Here is a 23,055-nt window from a genome sequence, read left to right as displayed (position 1 = left end):
GACTTCGGCTCAGGTCACGATCTTGGGCTTTGTGAGTTCGAGCCCTGTGTTGGGCTCTGGCTGACAGCTGAGAACCTGGAGCCTGCTTCAGATTCTGTGTCTCCTTTCTCTCTGCTCCTCCCTTGCTTGTGCTCTCTACGTCTCTCAAAAATAAACTTAAGAAGTTAAAAAAAATTAAAATAAATAAATAAACTTGAAAAGACAATCTTGTAGGCAATGTTCCATTGTTTTACTGATGAATACTGCTTTGGAGAAATTTAAGCAGAGCCAGATTTTTTTTTCCTCCTTCATGGTGGCTTATCAGTGTGACTTCTCATTTAACCTCTCCTGTTCTATTTCTTGTGTTCCAGCAAGATCCAGAGAAGCTGCTGCTGCCAACCTGTATGCCATATTCACACTATTACAAACATGGGGTTTTACTTTTTACCCCCAAAGATATTTAAAGTATACTTTAAGAAATACACTTTGTTGGTTTCTTCTAAGATATTCACCAATAGGCATCGTCTCGCCTCTTCCCTCCTGTAAGGCTACCTGGGTCATCCTGTCAGCTTTTGGCAGCTTTTCCTAGTGTGTTGGGGTTTGGGGTTTCAGTTGTTTCCTAGTTCACAGAAGATGGACTATATATTTGTATTTCTCAGTTTCCTTGTTGGTTTTGAGCAACTTCATAGGAGAAAAAGAGGAGAATGCCTCCATCTTATTAGTAGAAATCCTTTTTATGCTCTTATTTTTCATAGTCTTACATCAAGTTGCTTACCTACTTTGGTTAAGTTCTGTGTCCTCATTCGCAAGTGGTATAATCACCCACTGTCTGTGTATCCACCTCAGAGGGGTATGTGTCAAAAATCCGTTCCACCTGCTGGGGCAGCAACAGAATAAAGTGGAGTCTTTGTCCTTATAAAGCGGTACAAGAGAGGGTGGCTTGATCCAGAATAGTGGAACTGGAACCAATTAAAGGTACTGAGCAAACTTGTTGATGGACTGATACAGGGATAAGAGAAAAAAAGAGGTAACGATAACACCAATATTTTTGGCATGAGAGACCACCAGGATAGTTATTAAACATTATACAATTTCAGGATACCTGGGGAAAGGGAAGATCCAAGCACCTTCTCAAGAAGAAAAAAAGGTCACATGCTATGAATAAAAATCACAATGGCCTTGGATTTCTACACTCGATCTTAGCCAAAAGGCTGGGAAGCGATTGTGGTCTTGGATTTCTAAACGCAACATCTAATTTTAGTTTTACAAACTAAAATTCTATGCCCAATCCAGAGGTAAGGGTAGAATTTGCCTTATGAACTTCTTCTCAGGAAGCTACTAGAAGATCGATTCTACTAAAAGGAGGGAGTGAAACAAGAAAGAGGACATAGAACTAAATTGGAAAGAAATGGGAAACTGTGTATGTGTATTTATGTACGTACACAGAATAGGAGAACAGCATCCTCACCCTCTGTGTAGTGAGTTGAGGCGGCTTGGTTTTAATAAGCCTTACACAGCTATTGACTTAATATAGGTACATATTTGGGGCCCCTGGGTGGGTCAGTTGGTTGAGTGTCCAGCTTTGGCTCAGGTCATGATCTCATGATTTGTGAGTTCAAGCCCCACATCGGACTTGCTATCACTGTGGAGCTGGCTTGGGATCCTCTGTCCCCTTTTCTCTCTGCCCCTCCCCAGCTTGTACTCTGTCTCTCTCTTTCTCTCAAAAATAAACATTAAAAAAAAAAAAACCCACAGGTACATATTTAACTTTGGTAATAAAACATAATATGGTTTAAAATTTTTTTCAGTAGCTAAGATGTTAAATTAAATGTGTCAATATAAAATATTTCCAAACTTTTTTTGGAATTGAAAGTTGGTTTCAATTTATTTCTGAAAGATATTCATTTTTTGTGTGTCAGAACTATTTAAACATTAAGATGTAACTTAGCAAATGTTTACTCAGATGGACATTTTATAGAAAAAAAGTAAGAATAAAAGAGGTCAAAAATACAACTATATATAATACATATGATCATATCATTTAAAAATATAAACAATTTATTTTTCTCATCTTTCAGAGAAGCTGTAAAAACTAAACACATGGCTTTATCACTTCTTAAATCTTTTTTCCTATTACATTAATTTTAGGACATCATTTTCCAGAGAACAATATATATATATATATATATATATATATATATATATATATATATATATATATTTTTTTTTTTTTTTTTTTTTTTTTTACATACTCTTTATTACTGAGACAGTTTTAAACTGCTAATAATCTCAGGACGTCCTGGGTTGGTAGTCATTTTACATAGTTTGAAGTTGGTAGACCTTTGGGCCTTTTTTCAAGAGGTAACCTTGGTCATTTAGTGACCCGATAAAATTTTCAAAATCAGCAACCTGGAATAAAACATCAAGAAACAGCCCATTAAATAATATGCAAAAACATGATTTATAAAATGAATCTCTCAAACCATAACATGCATTCCTCAAGTTTCTTGGGCAAATAAATTTATTCGTACTTCCTCATAGAGAAAACTGCTTACATATAAGCTTTCAATTCTATTGTGAGATTCTATTCTATTTGATGAGCCGAGTTAATCAAAATTAAAAACTCCAGTATCCAGAGTATTTTTTGTATTTGGTTTAGATTAGCTTCAAAACAAAAATTAGACTAGCTCCAATTTTGAAATTGAGTGGGCAGCTTTCCATATAAACTGTCTTACATGTTTAAAGTCTTATTACATTCATTTTCACTAAAACTTTCAAATAGAGCAGGTAAAATCATGTCTATTTTTTTTAATATTTATTTTTGAGAGAGAGAGAGAGAGAGAGGCAGAGAGGGAGACATAGAATCCGAAGCAGGCTCCAAGCTCCGAGCTGTCAGCACAGAGCCCGACGTGGGGCTCACACTCACAGACCCCAAGATCATGACCTGACCCGAAGTCGGCCCCTGGAATCATGTCTGTTGAACAAACGAGGAAACAGAGATGCAAAGATGTAAGATGACTTGCCCACAAGAGATTTTGTCAGAAAAACATGGAAAGTGAGTCTCTTATGTTTCCTTCAACTATCAAGATGCTAAAAAAGAGGTAGGAATGCATTTTAGATAAAAACTGCTGGGTTTTTTAGTTTTTGTTTTTTGTTTTTAGGTAGGCTTCACACCCGGAGTAGGGTCCAACATGGGGCTTGAACTCATGACCCTGAGATCCAGATGTGAGCTGAGACCAAGAATGGGATGTGTAACTGAGCCACCCAGGAACCCTAACACTGCTGGGTTGTTTTTTTGTTTTTTGTTTTTTTTTTTTTAAAGCTCTGAGCAGCTAATTTCATAGCTTAAACAAAGAAAATACTTCAAAAAAGCCTATTCCATTCTTTTCACCCAAATCTTTTATTATTTTTTCAATCTCCATTATATTTATTTTAAAATTTTAGTTCCAGTGTAGTTAACATACAGTGTTCATTTCAGATGAACAATATAGCGATTCAACAATTCCATATATTACTTAGTGCTCGTGATACTTTTTTTTGCAAAGATTTTATTTTTATTTATTAATTTAAGCTTATTTATTTATTTTGAAAGAAAGAGAGAGAGAGAAAATGAGCAGGGGAGGGGCAGAGAGAGAGGGAGGGAGAGGAGCTCAAGCAGGTTCTGCATCATCAGTGCAGAGCCCAATATGGGGCTCAAACCCACAAACCATGAGACCATGACCTGAGCCAAAATCAAGAGTCCAACACCATAGGTGCCCCAGCAAAGATTTTATTCTTAAGTAATCTCTGCACCCAACATGGGGCTCAAGTTTACCACCCTGAGATTAAGAGGAGCACACTCCACCAACTGAGCAAGCCAGGTGCCCCTGATAAAGTGCACTCTTAATCCCCATCATTTATTTCACCCACTCCCTCACCCACCTCCCCTCTGATGACCATCTGTTTGTTCACTATAGCTAAGAGTCTGTTTCTTCGGGGCGCCTGGGTGGCTCAGTCAGTTAAGCGTCCAACTGGCTCAAGTCATGATCTGCGGTTAGTGAGTTCGAGCCCTGTGTCAGGCTCTGTGCTGACCTGGAGCCTGCTTCGGATTCTGCATCTCCCTCTCTGCCCCTCTGCCACTCATCTCAGTCTGTCTCTCTCTCTCTCTCTCTCTCTCTCTCTCTTTCTCTCAAAAATAAGTATTTAAAAAAATTTCTTAGAAGTTTTTATTTATTCATTTTTGAGAGAAAGAGAGAGAACGAGCGAGCACATGTGCGTGCTCTCTCTCTCTATACCACATCTTCTTTATCCCTTCATCCAACAATTGGCACTTGGGCTGTTTCCATATTTTGGCTATTGTAAATAATGCTGCAATAAACACAGGGGTGCATATATTCCTTTGAATTCCTTTGTATTCTTTGGGTAAATATACCATAGTGCGATTGCTGAATCATAGATAGGGTATTTCTACTTTTAATTTTTTGAGTAATTTCCATACTGTTTTCCACAGTCATCAAAATATTCTGATATTTAAAAATTCTACACTTAATAAAGACCTCCTGCAATTTTCATAAACAAGATTAAGTATTTGGTTTATCATACCTGAATATTAAGCTCTTTGGCAATCTGCCGAAGTTGTTGAAATTGAAATAAGTTATTGTAAGTTCTTTCAGCAATGTTGTTGAGAGCAGAAATAAATCTTTTTGCTGTTGACCTGTTGCTCATTCCAGAACCATGCTGGGATCGCTCAAAATCTAGGTTTCCAAATTCATCAGAGTAAGTTCCTAGCATGCTTAACGAGAAGGGAGGAGAACAGAGTTACCCAATGTAGCATGGCTATGGAAATTTTTGTCCCAGTTCATAAGAAGAAAAATGTGGAAATAACCATGAGACTCACGTAGCAAAGATTTCAACATGTATTGCTTGAACAGCCACTATGAAATTCACTATGGTATGAACTATGTGCCGATAAAAATATTTTTGGACACAGTTGCCACTTTTAAGAAACATCTACATTTGAAAAGAGAAAAGCGTAAGAATACAAAGTTGATAGACTATGATATAAATGCCTGGAACATTCTTTTTGATTCATGAAAGAAAGAAATTCTAAACATACTAAATTTAGGCTTTAGAGGACAAAGATATGTTCCCAGCTCCTAGTGCAGCACCTGGCAGATGAAAGATGTTTAAAAATACTGTGGGAATGAACTAGAACGGTTCTGCTGACTTGCAGTAATGGTGGTTAGATATTAAAGGATCCACCTACTATTTTTAGTTCTCTGCTGCTTCCTCTTATTTTCACAGTATCATCAAAGAAAGACATATGCACTCTTGCTAGTGGATTTTAGCCAGAAGTCTGAAAACACCAGTGAGAGATAAAATTAGCCATCATTTCTAATCCAGCTCTGTGGATGACTCCCTGCCTGTACAATGGGACAGATATAATCTCACACAAAGCCCAGAGGCAAAGGTGTTATTTAATCAGGAATTGGTTAATCATATATAAACTGGTCACCTGCTAGGCAGTAGACTTGCACTGATGAATAAAACGGATGTAATTCCTGCCCTTAAGGAGCTTACAGCAATGAGTTTATAGGGTTACTAAAAACATAGCTTTGTTTTGTTTCCTGATAAGAGCCTACGTGAAAGAAAAAGCTGTACAAATAGGAATGAATCATCCAAATCAGACTAATAAATGGTAAGAAATGTAATATGATTATGTAAATATAATAAACCGTAGCTTATTTTTCATAAGGTACTTGTCAAAAATGCTTTAAACTACTATGTATTAACAATTCATATTTAGCTTAATTATATTTAATCACCACACGCTACCCCATTTAGTCCAACAATCCTCTGATCTAGGGACTATTCTTATTCGCATTTTACAGATGAAGAAGCAAAGTGTGGTAAGTTAAGTGACTTGCCAAAGGTTACACAGCCAATGAGTGGAATATCTGGGATCTGAATCTGAGCTACATGGCTTCAGATGTGAAGATTTATAAATATCTGAGCCACTTTGCTGAAATAGAAAAAACTCAATGATGTTTCATCTTTGAAGGTGGCTCTATTCTCCTGTGCTTCCTAGTATATTTTTAAAGAAAACTTAAGTGAACTGTTGGCCATAAACATTTAGTTTTTATAGCTATGTGCTTTGATAACTATGATGAACTGTATCACAGGTTAGATTTTATTTTGGCTTCTGCTTCTGCTTAAAATGTAGTTTTATAGATTCAAGACCACATTAAGCACAAACATTCACAACTCAAGAGAGGGAAACTCTGAAATGGAAGAGTTAATGAATGAAAGATGATTCCCATGGTCAACTTTACTATCAATGCAGTACATTTACTGAGGGTGTGCTGTGTGCTAGGTATGGGCCCTGGGAGTACACTGGTAAAGATGACAGATAGGGTCCCTGCTCTCCTAGAGCATAGACTAGGGACAGAAAGCATGGTAAGTATAATAAAACAGACAATTCACAACCTAGTCTCTGTGTTTAACTGGATCTTGATATCTACCATGGAAATAATGGCAGTCACTAGGAATCACTAGGAAATAATTCCAATCACTAGGAATCAACCTATTCTTTTTATCTGAAAATTTGTGTAAAAGCCAATAAAGCACATTCAGTTCAAGGAAACAAACTAGTAATTTCATGTAGATACTGTTTATATTTAACAATGAGATCTCTTTTTTCAGGAGTTCAGGAGTAAATTGACAGCCTAAAACTAATTCAGAATTACCAGCAAGGCAACTTTGAGAAGTAGTAGAAAAAAATACAAAGTTAAACAAAAAAATATGGAAGAGTTCCTCTTGGATGGAAAAAGTACATGTAAACACTGTCTGACATGAGGATTCAGACATGCAGAATCAATATGGCATTTTTATTGAAAAGGTTTAATGTGTAATTTATAATGTGTAATGCTCAGATATGAGAATGAATCAGTCCAGTGGACTTATTGTAGGGAAATACTAGATGGCTGCTTGAGGCAATGTCTGGGGTCTGAGGCCTAAGGAAACTAAGTTAGGGTAAAGCCTAAAAAGAGAATGTTACAAGTAAGAGAGAGTAATAAGGTAGTTTGATCCCTGATTTGCTGGATAGCCCAAGTCTATCCATGATATTATTCAGTAGAGCCAGGCACCAGTAGGTCTAAAGGGTGAGAGATCATTAAATGGAAAAGGAAACCAGGAGTAGCAATGATAGCCCCACTGCCACAGGTGGAGAATATAAGAGCAGGATGCTCAGGGGAGCCTGGTGGCTCAGTTGGTTAAGCGGCCGACTCTTGGTTTCAGCTCAGGTCATGATCTCATGGTTTACAGGATCAAGCCCCATGTCAGGTTTTGTGCTGACAGCATGGAGCCTTCTTGGGATTCTTCTCTCCCTCTCTCTCTGCCCCTCTCCCACTCACGCACATGCGCATCCTCTCTCTCTCATAACAAACTTAAAAAAAAAAAGCAGTCTGTTAAGAAAAATTCTAAACTAAGAGGCAACTTTTTATCATTAAACAAGGAGTCCCTACTAGTGGTCCTTGTTTTTAATTGGGAACAAAGTTAGAATCCAAATTTTTTGGAAATTTGGTTAGGTTCAGTGGCTTTGTTTTCTAGTGAGAAAAGAATCTCTGTTGGGGCAATCTCTAGGTATCTTTTTTTTTTTTTTTCCAAGTAAGCCTTACACCTCACATAGGGCTTGAACTCAAGACCCTGAGGTCAAGAGTCACGTGCTCTACCAACTGAGCCAGTCAGGTGCCCTGTAGGCAATCTCTAGGATTCTTATTGGTCTGGTCTGCCAGGAAGCTAGGTCCACCATAAGTCAGGCAGACAACTGGTATTTATGGCCACTCCTTTATTTCACATGCTAGTACACTGAATCCCTGGCACCACATTGAATGAGACAGTCTAGTAATTCCTAGACTGTCTGGTTGTTGACAAATGGCAACTGAGGGTCTCCAACACAATGAAGTCAACTAGAGAGGGAATGAAGCCAGCTTGGTAAAATTTTCATCTACAAGACCCCTCAAACCCTAGTACTGAATCATGTAAAAGAGGAAACTGACAGTCCAATCACAGTAGAATATTAAACCAACAGGATATTTATACAAAAGGGAATGTTAGGAATTGGTTGAAAGGGTTGGTAGTCATTAAGTGTTAATGATGATTTTACCCATTATGAGGCTGTTCCTTTCGAGTATTCTCAAAATATGTATTTTTGAATTGATTTTATAACTATGTGAATGTATACCCATTCAAAAAATTTTAATATAAAGATTGTTTCTTTATACAAATATTTTAAACCAAGAAAATATAGTTTGTTAAAAGGATCCAATGGGCTAAGTAAAAATAATTTTGCTTGGCATAATTAAATATTTAATTTGAGATGAAACGATGACTGATATTTCATTTAAAACAGCATTTAAAATTTAATCTTACCTATACTTCATAACTTCAACTATATCCTCAGCATCTTCTTTAGTTGCTTCTTCTCTTAATTCCAACCTTGCTCGTGCCTTTGAAAGAAAAAAAGCATTTTTAAATAACAATAGTAAGTATATTTGACATTGTTTGAGCAGGTAAAGTAGGTCTAAGATAGTTTCATTTATTCATTTTACACAAACACTGATTGCAGGAGGAGGACTATAATATCAAAGTCAGAATAAAATTATCTGAAAACTTGAGTATGGAAACAATCACTCATTTTATTTTAAAAAATTTTTAATGTTTGTTTATTTTTGAGAAAGAGAGAGAGAGACAGTATGTGAGCAGTGGAGGAGCAGAGAGAGAGGAAGACAGAGAACCTGAAGCAGCTCCAGGCTCTGAGCTGTCAGCACAGAGCCCGACGTGGGGCTCGAACCCACGAACCAAAGATCATGACTGAACCAAAGTCAGACATTTAACTGACTGAGCCACTCTGGTACCCCAATCGCTCATTTAAAATATGGATTAGGGGCACCTGGGTGGCTCAGTCAGTTAAATGTCCAACTCTTGATTTTGGCTCAGGTCATGATCTCACAGTTTGTGGATTTGAGCCCCACACTGGGCTCCACGCTGACAGCATAGGGCCTGCTTGGGATTCTCTCTCCCTCTCTCTCTCTGCTCCTCCCCCCCAATAATATAAACAAATAAACTTAATAAACTAAATAAACGAACTAAATAAAATAGGATTAAAACCTATTTTTATCTAACATGTATCTTTCTGAGTGTTCATTTCAGAAAATTTGATTATGAAATACACTTGGTTTTTCCTTGCCTTTTACTTTCAGGAAATCATGCCTAACCAATTTGTTAAAACAACATAGAAGAAATAATCTGATTTTAAAGCAAAAAGCCCAAACTCCAGCTATTTTAACTGCCACAGTTCTCTTAGCATTCCAAACCTGTGAACAAATGTTACTGCTATTGGAAAAACAGGTACTATGCTTATGGACCTGTCATGTATCAAATCAAATACTGACATATTCCATGCTCCCATATATTCAACTTAGAATCTCAGAATCCTTAATTAACCTAACTACTTGTCACACTCCAGGAGCCTTCAATGTCATTAAAGGGGGGGGGGGGGGGGGGGGGAGTTGCATGGTTAGTAACTGGTTCTGTGCCTAGAAAGAAGTGGCTTGATTGGCTCTGTTACAGATATGGCCAAACATTTTTAAACATTTTTATACATCCATTTCTAATTGTCTCTCAGCTGGAAGAAAAATCAAGTTAATTATGCAGGAAATTGAGAGAAATCATACCACCTCTTGCCCCCATTTTTAAGTCAAAAAAGCACGAATTTAAAACAAACCTCTGTTAGACGAATCAGAGATTCCAGCTGCCTAGTAGTGATTGGTGAGCTATTTAACCGCTGGCTCTGTTTCCGGAGCTCAAGGTAAAAATCTTGAAGAATCTGAGCAGCTTCTGTGGACAGCCTTGGATAGACATACTGCCGAGCATAACCAATGTACTTTCTCAACAGCTGGTGGGGAATTAGATCTATTTTTTCTCCAGGAACCACCTGAAGCATGATAAAAAAAGATTACAAGGATAGCAAATAAAATCTTTCTGTTAAAATAACCTGTTTAGATACATATAAAGTTCTAAAAGACTTTCCAAAGAAGCCAAACACTGTAGTTCCAGCTCTGAGTCTAGGTAACATTATTTCTAATGCAGTTTATATAAACCCTACTACTGTAACATAAAAGGTTTTGGCATGAAAGCTTATATACTACTACTCTACAATAAGCAACATACTGAACTCTGACATCCAAACAGAACCGAAATGAATGACTAAGGAGCAGAAACATTCATACCTTTAATCTTTCTGATAATGGTTTATCAGACACCGCTTCAAGTACAGAAGTATTTGAATCTTGACTATTCATGCGAGTTACAGTGGCTCCACTAACAGTTCTCTGCTTTCCAGCTCTTATTGCAATCACATGTTCAGAGAGTAAGTGATCATGGTCCTCATTTGGGGTGTCTAACAGGATAAAGACCAAATCAAATCTGGACAGCAGGGCACTCCCCATTCTAAAAGGCAGGGAAGAAGGAAGAACCAATGATTGGAATCAAAACAAGTAGAAAACCATTTACTTATTTACTATTGAAGTTCCATGTAGAACTTAAAAAAAATAAAGTTTATGTTAAAGAAACAAACAATAGCTTTTGTATTCGATACACCCACCAACTCTGGAGAGACACCAGGCCACACACCAGTCATACATGTACCTACCTTTGGTAGGTTAATGATAAGGCCCCTTCTCACACCATGTCTGTGTTCTATATTACTACCTAATGGTAAGTTTCACAATGCCTTTGAATTTTAAAACAAATGCTATATGATACGCCAGAGGTTATCTAGTTGGGTCGTTTTAATCTTTTGTATGTTTTCTTTCACCAAGACATTGAGTCTCTCAAAGCATCTATGATTATTTAGATTAAAAAACCCACTTTTTCTTAGAAGTCATTAGAATCATTATAATAAAAATGCTGTGTTCTACTTAGTCATCTTCCCTGATCCCACCAATCAGATTATCCTTCTATTTGAGACAATAAAACTGAAATTCAAAGTAGCTAAAGAATTTGGTCAACACCCCAAAACAGGTTTGGGTACCACTAAAAACCAGAATCTAAAAACCAAGTCCTTCTTAAATAGGATCTTTCTGATCTTTCCAATATAGCACTTTGCCATTTTATTAAGAAAAACTAATAGATTGACTTTTTTTTTTTTTTTTTTTAAAGTAGGCTTCATACCCAGCATAGGGCTTGAACTCATGACCTGAGATCAAGACCTGAACTGAGATCAAGAGCTGGCCACTTAACCGACTGAGCCACCCAGGGGTCCCTAGATTGACTTTTTTGGTGGTGGTGGTATAGCATCTCCAAGTACTATTGTATATTTTGCCATGTACCATTTCTGTATTAAAGGTACACATTATCAAATATTAGGAAATTTGGGGTTTTTCCCTCTAGAATTTAAGCTTCCAATTTTTCACATGAGGCATTCTTTTGTCTTTTTCTCACTTCCACAATCACTTCAACCTATTTCCCCCCCACCCCATGCCTTTTGTCCAACCTGTACAGAACAAACTAGAAGAGAAAGCATACACACATACCAACACAAACTCTGTTTTTGGGAAAAAGTGGGGTCGTACCCCATTTATAAGTATGTAATGTGCTCTTTTCACTTAACAGTAAGCACAGACATGTTTCCCTATCAGCACACACAGAGCTACTTCCATTTTTATACCTGCTATTCTCCACTGTTCGGCCTTCCATAGAACCACTTTCCTACCAATGGGCATTTTAAGCTGTTTCCGCTTTTTGTCTGTGATATACAATGGCATAATACCCAACCTGTAAATGCGTCTCTGTGCACTTACATGACTATTTCTGTGAGTATGATTCCTAAAAGTAGAACTGGCTAAAACAAATGGAATGTATATTTCAAACAGTGATAATAAACATGCCAGTTGTCCTTCAATACGCTAACCTGAATATGTGAGAACTTATTTTCCCAACCCTTTGCCAATAATGATTATTAATATATAAAATGTTTGCCAATCTGGTAGCTATCAATGGTACTTCATTGCTTTAATTTGTTGTGCTCAACATGTTTTTGTACATTTACTAGAAATTATCATTTCTGTGAACTATTATGTCCTCAGTTATCTTTTTCTTACTGATTTATAAGGATTCAATACATTAAAGGTATAAATATCCAAAGAGACTTACTTTAAATTCTCAGAAACTGTTTTGGCTTTATTGTAGTGTCCTCCAACTGGATTTGCAGCAGCGACGATGGAAGTTCTTGCAGGGAGGCTACAAACCATGCCAGCCTTAGCAAGACTAATACTCTGTTGTTCCATAGCTTCTAACAAGGCTTGATGTTGATTCCCCATCTTATCAAATTCATCTATCCCACAAATACCTACAGTCACAGTAAAATAATACAGACAAAAAGCTTTCTTTGGTTAAGTTCCAAATCTTACAGGATGGAAACTGTTCCACAATAAGGAAATTATTTGTAATTGTTTCCAGCAGTTAAAATTATAAAATGTCATACAGTAGAGAATTTGTGCTTGTTTTACAGCAAATAAAACACTTGTCGTAACTAACTTTTATGTAATATTTTCTCATTCAACATTTTTCACAGGCAAGGCATGTGTTGTGAGTGCTACAAAAATGAAGATACGAATGACCCTCAGAAAGCTTAAAGACTTATGTTCAAACAGGTGAAATAAGAGATATGCATATTCAAAAGATAGTATATTTCAACAACTACATGAGATAGGCATAATTATATAAGATTAGTTTTCTCGGGTAAGGAAAGGACATTTGAGCAAAAACTTCAAGGAGGAAAGGGAACAAGCCTTGCGGCTTATCTGGAGTAAGGGAAGCACAGGCAAAGGGAATAACAAGTAAAAAAGCCTAATGCAGGAATGTAAAATGTGCTGGTGGTGTAACTGGAGAATAAGAAGGAAGTAGTAGATAATGAGGCAAAAGAGGTGATTAAAAGGCCAGAATGTGAATGGCCCTGGACTACTGTCAAGCCTTGAGCTTTCACTCTTAGTGAGATAGGAAGCCACTGGAGGGTTTTGAGCAGGAGAATAACTTTATCTGAGTTTTAACAGGATTGTTCTGCCTTGTTAAGAACAATGGAAAGGGCAAGGGTGGTCACAAGCATTCCAACTAGGAGATCACAGTAATAATCCATTTAAGAGATGATGGTGTCTTGGATCAGGGTAGCAGCAATGGAGAAGAGTCTCGATACTGTGTGTGTGTGTGTGTGTGTGTGTGTGTGTGTATATAGAAGGTAGAGCCCACAATATTTGTTGATAGACTGGATGTGGGGTATATGTAAAAGCCAAATATGACTGTACATTTTCTGATTTTAGCAAATAGAAGGATGGAATTATCATTGACTGAGATGGGAAAGACTATAAAAATAGGTTTGAAGGAGAATATCGGAATTTTGATTTCGGATGTGTTAAGTCTGAGGAAGTTATAGAGATACTGTAAAAATAGGCTTAAGAACCCTATGACCCAGCAGTAGCACTGCTAGGAATTTACCCAAGGGATACAGGAGTACTGATGCATAAGGGGCACTTGTACCCCAATGTTTATAGCAGCACTCTCAACAATAGCCAAATTACGGAAAGAGCCTAAATGTCCATCAACTGTGGTTTATATACACAATGGAGTACTACGTGGCAATGAGAAAGAATGAAATATGGCCCTTTGTAGCAACGTGGATGGAACTGGGCAGTGTTATACTAAGTGAAATAAGCCATACAGAGAAAGACAGATACCATATGTTTTCACTCTTACGTGGATCCTGAGAAACTTAACAGGAACCCATGGGGGAGGGGAAGGAAAAAAAAAAAAAAAAAGAGAGGTTAGAGTGGGAGAGAGCCAAAGCATAAGAGACTCTTAAAAACTGAGAACAGGGGCGCCTGGGTGGCGCAGTCGGTTAAGCGTCCGACTTCAGCCAGGTCATGATCTCGCGGTCCGTGAGTTCGAGCCCCGCGTCAGGCTCTGGGCTGATGGCTCAGAGCCTGGAGCCTGTTTCCGATTCTGTGTCTCCCTCTCTCTCTGCCCCTCCCCCGTTCATGCTCTGTCTCTCTCTGTCCCAAAAATAAATAAACGTTGAAAAAAAAAATTAAAAAAGAAAAAAAAACTGAGAACAAACTGAAGGCTGATGGGGGGTGGGAGGGATGGGACGGTGAGTGATGGGTTTTGAAGAGGGCATCTTTTGATATGAGCACTGGGTGTTGTATGGAAACCAATTTGACAATAAATTTCATATATTAAAAAAATAAAAAAAGAAATATGTGCCTGGGGGTGCCTAGATGGCACAGTCAGTTAAGCATCCAATTCTTGATTTTGGCTCAGTTAAGCATCCAACTCTTGATTTTGTGAGATTGAGCCCCGAGTTAGGGCATGGAGACTGCTTAAGATTTTCTCTCTCCCTCTACCCCTCCCCTGCTTGCGCTTGCTCATGCTCTCTCTCTCTCCCTCCCTCTCTCTCTCTCAAAAAAAAAAAAAAAAAAATGTGCCTGGAGTTCAAGGAAGAAGAGATATAAATTTGGAAATTTTCGGCATATAGGTAGGCAAAGCCATGAGACTAGATAAGATCATTGAGAAGGTAACATAGACTAAGAAGAAAATAGGTACAAAACCTAAGCACCTGGAGGTGCCAACCAGTTAAGGTTGGGGAGATAAAGACCAAGACCGAGAAGGAACATTTAATGAAGTAAGAAAAACAGAAGAGTAGAGTGTCCTGGAAACCAAGCAGGTAAAGTATTAAGGAAGGGGGTTGGTGGGGGCTGCTGACAGGATCTGGATTCAGAAATGTGGAGGTCGCCAGCAAACAAAGGAATGAATGGCCTTAACTGGACTGGAATCTGGGCACTGTCTGACACATACATAGGAACATGTTTCCAATAGAGTTACAGCATCACAAAGAGAAACTTAGGTAGCAATGCTTAATCAGAGATCCCTTCTTGCTAAGCCCTCCGACTGGATTTCTTATAAACTCTCCATCAAATCCTGACAAACATCCAATGAGATGGGTTAAAATACAGCAAAATTCTAATTATAATGTAATAGTCTAAATTCTTATTGTAAGTCCTCTGAGAGTAAAGGATAATAACATTTACCTTATTTTCAGTTCCAAGGCATCTCGAAGTATTCTGAACTAAGTAATAGTAATGAATTCAGCAAGTACTTACTATGCACCTATGTATTAGACAAGATAAATGTGGCAGTCAACAGATAACCATATTCCACCCCACAGGGAGCTTGATGTAAAGCTTTAAAACAGGCTTTTAAACAATTGTGATGGTTGATATGAAATGGGAAGTGCAAGGAGTTATCTATACCTATTTGACTTGACTGACTTGATATATAATTGTGTCTATCGCAAGATTCTGACAATGAATGACATTAAGTACCAGTTTCAATTCCGCAGGGTAAACTGCATTTCCGGTTATTTTTTTCTGGCACTCATTCTCAACTCACTGGTCAATACAGTGCTGTCCAAATGCCTCTTGAACAGAATGTAAAGAAATGAACTGGAAAAGACTTAAAAAAAAAAAACAAACCCAAAAGCCCCAGAATTACTAATTATTTAGATCTGGAATAATACCTTTAAAACCCTTGGCTCAATTTAAAAATAGAAGCTGTAATATTAGTGAAAAATTAAATGTTGTAAACAGTGGAGAGTTTGGTCTCTTACCTTGATCACCAAGTACAAGGGCACCAGCTTCCAAAGCAAAATCTCCAGAGCAACTATCTTTTGAAAGAGTTACAGTCAAACCAGAGGTGGTTGTGGTATTACCACAAACATACACACCACGTGGAGCAACATTGCATACTGCCTAAGGAAACAAAAGGTTTAAGACAATCAACCAAAGTAAAAGAAAAACAAATAGTAACTGCTTACAAATATCAGCTATATGCCAGATATTCTTTTTGCTTAAGTTTATTTATTTATTTTTGAGAGAGAGAGAGAGAGAGAGAGAGAGAGAGAAGGAGGGAGGGAGACAGAGAGAAAGCACGAGCAGGGGAGAGGCAGAGAGAGAGGGAGAGAGAGAGAAGCCCAAGCAGGCTCTGCACTGTCAGCACAGAACCTGATGCAGGGCTTGATCTCATGAACCATGAGATCATGACCTGAACAAAATTCAAGGTCAGACGCTTAATCAACTGAGCCACCCAGGCACCCCTGCCAGGTATTCTTCTAACAGTTTTACTATACAACCTTCACTACCACAGTAGCGAGGCAGGAAGGCATTATTACATCCCCACTTAATCACATAGAAACCAAGCCCTGCATACACTAACTCACAGTAGCTATGAAGGTGGGAAGTGAGGATTCAATCAAATCCAGGCAGCCTGCCTCTGATGACTGTGGTCATGTGAATATTATACAACTTCATTTTATGCTTCGTTTTCAAGTTCAAACAGAAAACACATGAGTACCAATTTTAATTTCAAAGGCTTCAATGCTTCTTTATACATCAGGTAATAAAATGGCTCAATAATGCTCACCTGAGTAAACAAGCTACGGCAGGTCAGAAAGTGATTAAATAACACAAGAGTTAAAAGTGTGGACCTCCAGAGTCAAGTAGACCTGGGTTTTTGTTATTATTATTCTTCTTAAAGCAAGCTCTACGCCTAGGCCCCAACATGGGGCCTGAACTCATGACCTGAGCTGAGATCAAGAGTCGGATGCTTAACTGACTGAGCCACCCAGGTGCCCCAAGAAAACCTGTTTAAATTTTGGCTCTACCATGTACTGGCTATGCTGCTCTCAGATCTCTCTGAGCCTCAGCTTCCTTGTTTAATCACGTATATCCCTGAGGAATAAATGAGATTTTTGTATATAAGCCACTTAAATCTGGTACCTGGCACACAGTAAGTGCCCAATGCAAGGCCACTGTGTATGCTGTGCACTGCATAACCACAGGAGACAATACTCACACTGCTATGTTGATAGTGTGCTCTGGACATGTGCAGTGCCCAACCCAAGGGACCCTATGATATCTAGCTTATAAACAGTAGCTATCATTTTTAAAAAATGTTTATTCTGAGAGCGTGAGCAAGGGAAGGGCAGAGAGAGAGAGAGACAGAGAGAGAGAGACAGAGAGAGAGAGAGAGAGAGAGAGAGAATCCTAAGCAGGCTCTCAGCATGGAGCCTGATGTGGGGGCTCAATCCCACCACCAATGAGATCATGACCTGGGCCGACATCAAGAGTTGGATGCTTAACCACCTGAGCCACCCAGGCGCCCCTCACTATTTTTGTTATTTGTAATCCCTTATTAGTCTGCGAGGATGATGATGGCTTACTAAATGGTCAGAGGAAAAGAGGATTAAAAATATAAAGTAAATGATGACTGTTAGTATTAGCCTAATTTTTAAAAACTGGTTTAGCAGGGCTAGAAGACTTACATCCAAATACCCTCCTCTGTTTACAACATTTAATTTCCACCAACATTATAGCTTCTATTTTTAAATTGAGCCCATGGTTTAAAAGGCATTATTCCAGGTCTAAAAACCATGAAAAGTTGCCGATGCCATTTCTTAGTAATAAATTGTTTTCGGTACCATTAAATGTATTCTGAAACCATTATCTGCTAATATCTATTTCTTAAATAAAAAAGGAGTAAGAGGGGGATAAAAAGGAGTAAGAGAGAAAAATGGAACTTTTACACACCGTAAGCAAAATGTATAAGCTGTAAGATTTATTTGTATAGATAACTAGCCACTGTGGAAGTTAACCAGGCTTCTACCTATAATACATTAATTCGCTATGTACACAATGATATAAAAGACAGAAAAGAAAGCTGTAACAATTCAGGTCCACACATGGACCTTTTACATGCATAATCTGGCTAGGTATCCTGTTTTTATTTTTATCATCAACTGTTTCCCCTAAAACTAGGTGCTGTGTCTCTGCTGTCAGGTTTCTAGCAAGGGCTCAGGACAGAGTTGTTTTTGTTTTTTTTTTAAAGTAGGCCCAGTTGGTCCAAAGGAACATGGAAACATAGATGAAATGTCAGCTTAGGAATTAAAATGATGGCTGATGTAACAATCAAATGTAGGGAACATATAATGATTCTGATGTGAAGGACAGTGGGTTTATAATGCAATGATGATGTCAAAGTCGTTCTCAATCCTGGTTGCTGCACAGCACAATCACCTGTGGTGGGTTATCTGCACACAGACACTAGGACCCTAATCCAGACACTCTTAATTCAGTTGGACTAGGCAGGCCCCAGGATTTTCAAAGAGTTCCAAAGGTGATTCTGATATGCAACCAAGGTTCTGACCCCTGGACAAAGATGCAGTAGCCGCAGGACTACACCTTAGCAAAGAGACCCCTGGTCTGGTCACATTTTTCTACACTGGGGGTGGTGGTGAGGAATGGGGACACATGGGCATTCTCAGAAAGGACATTATGGCTGACTTACCAGGTGTCACTCAAATGCAACCACAAGCATTCCAACAAGCAGAGCCTTCTAGGGCCATCATAAGCCCTGATGGGGAGAACCACTAGGCTCTGATTGGCAGAGGCAGAATCTTCTTGGGGACCAACAAGAACTTTTTCACAGAAGTTGCCTTCCTTTAAACTCAGAGCAGTGAAGATGTATAGAGACAGATCTCTTACCTTTATCACACTGTTCCTTAAGCTCAATACACTGTTTATGTAGTTGTGTGATCAGAGAATGTGTGACCCTGCTTCCCTGCTCTTTACTTTCACAAACTATTCTGTTCATAGGTGAAGCCACAACAAAAAAGACTACCAAAAACTGATACCATGCAAAAAAAGCAGGGGGTTAGAGAAATGGTTAACATTTCACAATAGGTAACATCTCAATAGGCCAGCATGCCTGCAACAGCCTGTGTGACAGAGACTGACTCGATTTGAAAGGATGGCCAGATAGAAGTGACATCTTACTCACATAAACCCCAATTCACTTATACCACCAGACCAACTATATCCTCTAGAACACAAACACTGCATGCTTTGAGAAAATTCACTTGTGAATCAGTCACACATTTTATAAGGAATACATTAAATACGAGATGATTGATTTCCTACCTGTAGCATCTGACTCTTTCCCAAGCCTGGATCTCCAACAACAAGGACATGTGGATCTCCTCGAATTGGAATTCTGTTTTTGTCATCTGCATATTTTTGGCTTCCTCCAAAGAGTGCTAATGCCAAGCCTGCTTTAACAAGCTCAAGTGTGAAAGAAGAGGGGGGACCCCCAAAGTAAGAAAAACATAAAGATGACTAGCAAAAAACGGATGTTCTTCCCTCTATATTTACATTTATTTGAGATTTTTTTTTTAAAGCATGATTGAACTTTACTTTTTTTCCTAAGGAAATTAAAATATAAACTTCCATAATGTAAATGATTAAGAAGCAAAAGGTAGGAAGCACATAAAATCAAAGAGGTATCTTTACTGAGTAAAGACCTACCTTGCAAAGCATGAATCTACTCCACAAAACTGGGAAATATTTGTTAGCTTCTGCTTTAATACTTTACACCTAAAGTCACTTTAAAGAACCTCATTCCTATTAGCTTGAATTAGTAAGTAGCTTGTTATTACAAGAAGCTATAGTTTGCCTTTCACATCATTCATTTCTGGAGAATAATGACCTATTAAAATACAAACATCTGGCTAACAGAAATTAGCTATTTTTTTTTTTTGCCAACTTTATGTATTTTTGGGTAAAGATGAAGTAAAATACTTACTTCATGACCAAAAATGACAGGGCAAAGTGAGCTGAAAAACAAAATACAACTTAGAAATTCTTATTTTCACTTCATCAATCCATTAGAGGATCTACTTTACAACTTGCTTAACTTGGTTTATTTAGCATAAAAAAATAAAGACAAACATATAGTTTACATCCCTCAAACAACCCAAGACATTTTATTCTACCAGTAAAATTCTCAAAGTTCTTGGTTAATCCATAAAGGGAAGAATGCTTTAAAAACTGTGCCTGTGTAAGGGAGACAGGATACTTGCAAAGCATTTATTTTTTTAAATTTATTTTTATTGTATTTATTATTTTTTTGAGAGACTGTGTGTGCAAGGAGGGGAGGGGCAGTTGGGGAGGGAGAGAGAGAATCTCAGGCAGGCTCCATGCCCAGCATAGAGCCCAATGCAGGCTTGATCTTAGAACCATGAGATCATGACCTGGGCTAAAATCAAGAGTTGGACACTTAAACAACTGAGCCACCCAGGCACCCCGCAAAGCATTTTAAAGTAACCAAATATATGGTTGATCCATCTCCAGCCTTTAACACATCATAATCATGGTCTTCTACTTTAGGATACAGAATTATATTGCATTTTACATGAATAGGCAGCTGTGTAGCCAAGTCACGGAAAGAAGACTAATGGGTGAATTGAGTAAATAATACTTTAAGAGGAGATAAAATTTCATTTTTTCAGCTCAACTCAAAGGATCAGAATAAGACCATATATGACTACAAAGAGGTATATTCACATTCACCAATTGTAAAAACAAGGGTCACACAGAAAAGGCCAGAGTGGAAGAGATGTAACCAGGAGTTAAGTATAAATCATTATCCCTTTTAATACATGTAAATACAGAAGTTGCTGTCCTGCCACATCCCCCTGGTGCTCACTGTTAAGCATGTTCCCACATAATTACTGCTAGCTTCTGACCACACACCTCCACCTGTCTGCTGAAGGGCTTTCTCTGGCTGCAGAAGCATCAGCAGCAGGCAGGCTGGACAGGCTGAAAGTGCTGGGTTATAGAATATTCCAAGAGTAGCCCCAAATCTAGGCCCTTGGATAGAAAAATACTGAGGCTAGTTCTACACAGTCTAGTATCTCGAGGTCTCAAGAGGATTAAGCCCCGGATGCTTATAGTAACCTCCTCATTGAGGCACCATACACTACCATCCTTTCTCTCACTCCCCCATTCCCTTACCAGTATTTCTGGGGATCACCTCCCAAATAAATGCTTACCCAAATCATTGCTTCTGAAGGAACCTAAACTAAAACATAACCTTCCACTGTCTTCTGCATTCTGCTTTTATGGTCTTCTACTTGTTACTCTAACGAAGGTAGACAAACTTTTCCTTAAAGGACCAGAAACTGTATCTTCAATTTTACTGTCTGGGTCACAACGACTCAACTTGTGTGAAAGCAATGTGTAGATGAATGGACAGGGATGTGTTCCAGTAAAACTTTGTTTACAAAACCAGGTAGCCTGCCTAATTTGTCAACCCCTGCAAGGTTAACAAATGAAACCTTCTGGTTTTTGATGCTGAAATTACAAATTTAGAACTGAAGGGTAAAAGCAACCTGTGGGAAGAAAACCTTTCTGTAAGTTAAGTATAGCAGAAGGACCACTGCAAACATTTGTTCTTATTTATAATGGGTAAGAGGAACCAATTGAAGAGGCGTTTTGATCTTCAACCAGGTTACTCCTCCCCGTCTGCTCAGAGCCCACACACCACAGTCACTGATCCGCAGATCACACCCCCACTTCGGCTCAGAGTACCTCCTCTCCCAGGGTGGGTCTAGATGGCTACCCATTCACAGGAATTCTCTGAGGGTTTAGGGACAAAGAATCCCCTGAGGAACTGCGTACTTTCTTAGTCGGTTAATTAACATATTCAACGCAAAATGAGTCAAATTCTCTAAAGTGTCCTAAGCCTAGGTGAAGGAAAATGCAACGCATTTCAAAACCTCAGATCTTCACCACCCTTAGGTATATCCAATTTTCAGTCTCTCTTGTTTCTTCTGTTTCTTCAAAATTGTCCAAAAAATTGTCAATGTTTTAAAATAACAGCATGTTGTGTTAATTAAATTAAATATATTATTGAATTTCATTTAATCTCTGGTACAACCTTCTGAGACAGGAATTATTATTTCTATTTTAGGAAGATAAAAATCAAGGCAATAATAAGTAACATGCATCCAACCACACTGGAAGTTAAGTGGTTGAAGAAGGATTCTAACTTAGATTTATCTTAAAAAAACAAAACAAAAAAACCTCTTAACCACTAAAGCAAAAATGCCTCTACTTTGCTTCTTCTCTACTACATGGCAAAAACATGGAAATAAAAGAATATTATGAAACACTTATTGAAGTAAGTGACTTCTATGTGGTATCTTTCTTCCTTTTTAAAAGTAAGCAAACAACCCCTGACATACCACTAATTGAAGTGACTGGAATTCATAGTCCCATCACTCTTCTGTTGAGTAACTAACTTCCTGTGTGAGATAGCAAATTTTCTTTATGGATAAAACTAGAAATCAGCAAACTTTTCTACAGAGGAACAGACAGTAAATATCTGTGAGCCATTCTCTGTTACAACTACTCAGCTCTGTCATTGCAGCTGGAAAGCAGCCAGACTCTACATAAATGAATGACTGTGGCTGTGTTCCAATAAAAGTTTAGTTACAGGCAGTGAAATTTGAATTTCATATAATTTTGTGTGTCATGAAATATTCTTTTTTTTTCAGCCATTACAAAATACAGAAACCATTCTTAGCCTATGGGCCATATAAAAATTGGCAGTTAGCTGGATTTGACCTGTGAATTGTAATTTGCAACCATTTTGACCAGTTTTTTTCTTATTAGTAGCCAAGAGCACCCCTATGGTGCATATACATAATAAAATTTCAGATAACCTCATACATACTTGACAATGAGTTTAAACAGGTTTTCTTCAGCTTGAATCTCTTGGATGGCATAAAGGTCTTTAAGTGAAAATTCCATCAGTGCTCCATGCTTACACCCATCCTCAGAAGTCTTTGTTTTCTGTCCTTTGCTATTGCTAACAGAATTGGCTTCAATGTACAAAAGGAACATGCATTTGTCATTCTTATTTCGAGAACCTGTAAATTTCAAAGCATGAAGTACAATAATTGGTATTTTCATTTTCCCTACAAAGACTTGAATAGCATGTAAAAGAAAGGCACAATAAGCTACAAATAAACCTTTATTTTGAAGGAAAAGTTTCACCTGTGTAAGAAACAAGCCTTCCCTATACTAGTGTAGATTCAAAAGTACCTTAAAAAGAAAAAAGATGACTGCTAACAAATTATTGAGGGACAAT

General features: G+C 38.0%; 1 protein-coding gene across 6 annotated transcripts in view; it reads right to left on the bottom strand.

Moving 5' to 3' along the window:
* Positions 1-23,055, bottom strand: part of MCM8 (minichromosome maintenance 8 homologous recombination repair factor) — a 56,402-nt gene that overhangs the window by 9,707 nt on the left and 23,640 nt on the right. For 2 of the 6 annotated variants that reach the window (XM_045445260.1, XM_045445261.1), the window contains exons 10-19: positions 22,639-22,834; positions 19,705-19,735; positions 19,044-19,184; positions 15,677-15,818; positions 12,172-12,367; positions 10,248-10,467; positions 9,743-9,952; positions 8,389-8,465; positions 4,561-4,750; positions 755-856 (exon numbers count right to left, since the gene is read on the bottom strand). In XM_045445260.1, the coding sequence (XP_045301216.1) occupies positions 779-856; positions 4,561-4,750; positions 8,389-8,465; positions 9,743-9,952; positions 10,248-10,467; positions 12,172-12,367; positions 15,677-15,818; positions 19,044-19,184; positions 19,705-19,735; positions 22,639-22,834 (1,481 nt within the window). In that variant the 3' untranslated portion in view covers positions 755-778. Of the gene's footprint in view, positions 1-754; positions 857-2,019; positions 2,389-4,560; positions 4,751-4,776; positions 4,969-4,994; positions 5,315-8,388; positions 8,466-9,742; positions 9,953-10,247; positions 10,468-12,171; positions 12,368-15,676; positions 15,819-19,043; positions 19,185-19,704; positions 19,736-22,638; positions 22,835-23,055 lie in introns of those variants that run through there. The other 4 variants (XM_045445259.1, XM_045445262.1, XM_045445263.1 and 1 more) reach the window with 3 other exon arrangements.

Source organism: Leopardus geoffroyi, chromosome A3 (genome assembly GCF_018350155.1).
Source record: "Leopardus geoffroyi isolate Oge1 chromosome A3, O.geoffroyi_Oge1_pat1.0, whole genome shotgun sequence".
Lineage (NCBI taxonomy): Eukaryota > Metazoa > Chordata > Mammalia > Carnivora > Felidae > Leopardus > Leopardus geoffroyi.
The sequence above is the reverse complement of the archived record's forward strand: the minus strand, read 5'-3'. Positions and strand labels throughout refer to the sequence as shown.